This window comes from Poecilia latipinna, unplaced genomic scaffold (genome assembly GCF_001443285.1).
Source record: "Poecilia latipinna isolate Pla-1442-1.1 unplaced genomic scaffold, P_latipinna-1.0 Scaffold3729, whole genome shotgun sequence".
Lineage (NCBI taxonomy): Eukaryota > Metazoa > Chordata > Actinopteri > Cyprinodontiformes > Poeciliidae > Poecilia > Poecilia latipinna.
In genome coordinates this window covers 3750-8616 of record NW_015116345.1, presented here as the reverse complement: position 1 = coordinate 8616, position 4867 = coordinate 3750, and the positions used below count along the sequence as shown (strand labels likewise).

General features: G+C 37.7%; 1 protein-coding gene across 1 annotated transcript in view; it reads left to right on the top strand.

Moving 5' to 3' along the window:
- LOC106941534 (uncharacterized) overlaps nucleotides 1–3207 on the top strand; it is an 11648-nt gene extending 8441 nt beyond the window's left edge. Inside the window, exons 3-4 of the mRNA XM_015024588.1 lie at nucleotides 1074–1286; nucleotides 2656–3207. Of these exons, the coding sequence (XP_014880074.1) occupies nucleotides 1074–1286; nucleotides 2656–2769 (327 nt within the window). The 3' untranslated portion in view covers nucleotides 2770–3207. The remainder of the gene's footprint in view (nucleotides 1–1073; nucleotides 1287–2655) is intronic.
- The last annotated feature ends 1660 nt before the right edge of the window (nucleotides 3208–4867 follow it).

The following is a 4867-nucleotide window of genomic DNA, read 5'->3' as shown; positions in this document are numbered from 1 at the left end:
ACTAAAGTTATTCATATGCTACATTCTATCTGAAACAGATAGAGAATGAGGTTAGCAGCCTGTGGCACTCATGGCCACCTTACTTGTGTCACCTTACCCAGTGGTAAGGTGGCACAAGTGGCACCTTACCCGGAAGCCCGTGGCACAAGTGGCACCTTATGGCAGCTGTCAACATGTTTTCACTGAGGCTCTTTATTGGAAACTGAAATTTGAGACTGTATAAAAAATAGACCAGGGCATATTTGCTTTTTTGAGGGAACACAACGCTTAAGAGGAAATGCAATACGTTGTGCCAGATCCACCGTTGTTTTCATTAATTATAAATTCATTCATATTAAATCTGACACAGAAGCTGTCACCAAAGAATATTCTATTCCTATTCTATTGTTTTCCCCACAAAGCATATTTAAATATGCTTAACTATGTATAATACAATTAAAAAAAACCTTTAAAATAAAATTGTTTGTAAATATAGCTGTTTGTATAAGGTTTCCAGTAACAAAACAGCGTGTTATGAAAGATTAAATGCGCAAATACGTCATTGTGCCTGTCCAACGTATAACGCTGAGTGGAGCGGTCGACCGCTCTAAAATGGCCGCCCTAAATCTCATCAGCGAAAATAGGCGAGAGCGGTCCGTGAGGCGTGGGAGGTGCCAGTATGAGGTAGCGGCAACCCTTGGAAGGTGCCGAAGTCAGCCGAAGTCAGTGACAACACTGGCAGCTAGTCCCGAAAGCAGTGGCACTTGTGGCAGGTGTCAGCGGAAGTGCCAGTATGAGGTGCCGAGGTCAGGCGAAGTCAGTGACAACACTGGCAGCTAGTCCCGAAAACAGTGGCACTTGTGGCGCATAATGACACCTGCCACCGGAAGTGCCATTAGTAGATGCGGTGTCACGATTTGCACCTGCTGTCTCTCAAGAAGTCATTACTATTCAGGCAGTTAAATGTTTGAAAGTTTGAAATTGAAAATAGAAAGAGGGCTGCAGACATATGAACTTACTAATATCAACATTTTAGCATTAATATTTAGAAATATTTAAAATTCTCTTCAGCATCCTACTTGTCTGTGTCTCAGATGAAACAACCACATTCCACCAAGCCACCGTCAGAGTCCTTGCTGAAGACAGACTCTCTGACCAGTTGGGAGCCGGTTCTGTCTGATGGATCAGTAGGGTCAGCACCATCTCTGGGCATGAGTCCTGGACCAAGTGGCATCATGGACATTGGAAGAAAGGACCATGATGAGACACAAGACAATGTGATGAAGCAGCAGCACAGAGCAGGAGAGGTAGAGAATACTTTGACATGTGTAATACATTAGTCAATTTACCTGATCAACAGTGGGTTTTAGAATATTGCATGCTTTTGTTTTTCCACACAGTTTTAAGTCTTTGTGGGTGGAACAGCTTGTTCATATAGAACATACAGATAAATTAAAATATAAAGATAAGAGAATACTATTAGAAAACAATGAGCAAGAATCAGAGAACATGTCTGTTGATAGTGCAGGGGTGTCCAAAGTACTTTCTTCAGGCTATTTGCAGTGCAGCCCTTGTCCACTTCAAGAATAGCAGATTTATTTCAACAAAAAAGTGAAATTCTCACTGATCATAAAATTATGCAGATAAATTAAAATACTGCAAAAATGAAAAACTTGGGTAACAAGAACTATTCATCTTTAATAACCAATTTTTTGCTTTCATTTTAATTTCACCACACATTTTTTTTTACATTTTATTTTTAAAAATTCAAGTTTTTGTTTTGATTCTTTCCTCATAGAAAGTTTTTTTCACCCTATCACCCATTATCAGTTTCATTGGAATGGTAAATTTAGTCTGATTTTACAAGAGAATTGTTGTTAGCTAACAATCTTAAGTTGCCCATTGTGATGGATGGAAGAGATGGATTGGATTTCCTCCTTCTTTCTCTCCTTTTTGCTCCTGCTCTGCATCCACGACACCTCCTTTTCAGCTCCTCTGGGATTTCTGGCTTTTATTCAACTATTATTTCAACTTTTCTGATGAAGAGCTGTTTCCTTTTGTAAACCAACCTGTTGCTATGGTTACACATCATAACAGAATAGCAAAAATATGACAAAAATTGCCCAAGATGGGATTAGTAAAGTTTTTTTTTTAATTGGAATAGTCTGCCTTCCTGAGCGGCACAGTTCTAGAAATTGAACCAAAATTGCTAATAAATAGAGCCCAATTTATGCGTCTTTTTGATCACGTAGATCAGATAGAAATCTGGATTTGGTGTGAATAGCAACAAAAATATTGTATCCAAATGAATTCATGACTCATCAAGGGACCAATTACAATTTTCACATAGTGCAATGTTTTTTGATCAGCTCTTTTCCCTTAATGAATGAAATCATAATTTAAAAAATGGAAAATGATGTTTTGTATTTACTCAGATTATTCCTGTCCAAAATTCAAATTAGTTTGACTAAAACATTTAAGCTTATGAGAAAAACAAACAGCGGGTCTTAATTGGCAATAGCACCATAAACTGATTTTTTAAAATTATTATTATTATTTTACAATAAACAAAAACTATGCTGTCGTTCAAAGCGATTTTGACGAACTATACCTTGCAGTTTGTGTCAAACCTCAGGTCTGAGGACCTAAAAGCTGTTTTCTCTGACGTCAACTCAGATGATGGAGTGTAGCTGGAAAAACGAAATGGACCATCCACTGAATCCTGAATCCTGGGCTGATCTGCAGAAACGCACCAATTCAGTAAGTTGCTTTCCACCCTCTGTAAAATGAAGAAGGCTCGGAGCCTGATATATAATTCATACCTCATCTATTCAAACTAATGCCTCTGGTAGAGAAAGGAAATTCTCTAACTGATTCACACCTTAGGTGCCAATTGGTGCTTTTCCACTGTCTATGTTGTAATCTGATGTACAGGTACTTACAGGTGTTTTGAAACATGAATGTATAAAAAATGTATTTCCTGTTGTGTCTCTGACAGATAAAGAGAAAAATGCAACATCTGAATAAGATTTCAGCTCTGTTTCTCTGATTTAAGGTGTAGATAAAAGGGGGTTACAGTTGACTGACAGCCAGCTCTCTGACTGACAAAAGAAAGAGGAGAGAGATACGTGTTACCACGGCAGCAGTTGCCACAGTTACTGCATTTTTCGGCACAGGCCGCTTGCTACCACCTGCTGTCTGTTGGGTGAAATTGGCTGCAGATTAGCATGTGGGCTCTTACTATATGAAACTATTTAAAAGGTAAAATAAGTGAAGCAAAATGTTATATCCTGTATATCTCATTATGTGATATTATATATATATATATATATATATATATATATATATATATATATATATATATATATATATATATATATATATATATAAAAATTTCCCTTCTCACCCTCCGCGGGTGGTCTCTTTCATCCTCTGAGCTCGGGTCCTCTACCAGAGGCCTGGGAGCTTTCATCCTCTGAGCTCGGGTCCTCTACCAGAGGCCTGGGAGCTTGAGGGTCCTCCAGTATCTTGGCTGTGCCTAGAACTGCACATTTCTGGACTGAGATGTCTGATGTTGTTCCTGGGATCTATTTTAGCCACTGCTCCAGTTTGGGGGTGACTGCCCCGAGGGCCCCAATGACCACAGGCACCACTGTGGTCTTCACCTTCCAGGCCTTCTCCAGTTCCTCTCTGAGGCCCTGGTATATATATATATATATATATATATATATATATTCTATAGTGTATTATAATATGCTCTCATTCGTGGAGCTCAAATACAGTAAAAACAACTGCTGATATCATATGCTTTAGATCTGGTTAACAAGTTAAGGTTTCATGAAGCAAATACACAGTTTGGAAATATGAGGCTTGTTGCTTCATTAGGGTGAGCTTAACATCACCGCCCCCTTGTGGCTCAAATCAGAATAGTTCCATATACCAAACTTGATATCCAAACGTGTCCTTTAGCACATTTAGTGTACTTTATTGGGATTCTATCTATAGAAGTCAATACAGTACAACTCAAGCATATCAATGGACAGATTTGAATTCAATTGAAGTATATAACTTCTAATGTGGTTGAGTTTAGAGAATTGGTTTATTTTTTCATTTGACAGGTATTTTGGAGATTAAGAGCTTTTGCTTCAAATGAACAAAAATGAGGAAAAAGGTTTCTCAAAAGCTTCAGTCCCTGGGCAGAATAGACACCAAAATAAAATAATGTATATATATAAAGACAATTAAATGATTCATCAATATAGGAAAAAGAGAAAAACAACAATTCAAACAGGTAACCCTATTTCAGGACGACAGGATAGCAGAAACAGAAACATGAAAGCTGCAGTATGTTTTTTTATATATATATATTTTTACAGATTTGGTAAAACTGTCACTATGCTGAGTGAGAGAGATAATTTGTGAAAGTTTGAGCTCTTCTTCCCCTCCCTGTGTCATTTGCAGAAATACACAGTTACATCAGAAACAACCAATCAGAGGGTCTTAGTGTTGTCAATCATCCATGTGTACTTGCTAAATATTTTGTTTGAAAATTATACATTTAAAATATGGCTTTGAGAAATGAACGACCATTTTTCTTTTCTCTATATACTGCTTTTCATTTTTTACATTCTAACTTTGCAAATGACACACTGTACACTGTGAAACATAATTAGTTATCCTTACGTAAAATATATATGCAAACTCATTGCTTCAGATTTTTTTTCTTCATTTAACCGACTGAGTAACATTAACTTGAGCAATTCTAGTAAGCATATTTTATGTTAACTCAGAGGTTCCCAAACTGTGGGGCGCGCCCCCTAGGGTGGGCGCTGTGCCATTGCACGGGGGGCGCGGGAAGCCGTCTGTATGACAAAAAAAAAAAAAAAAA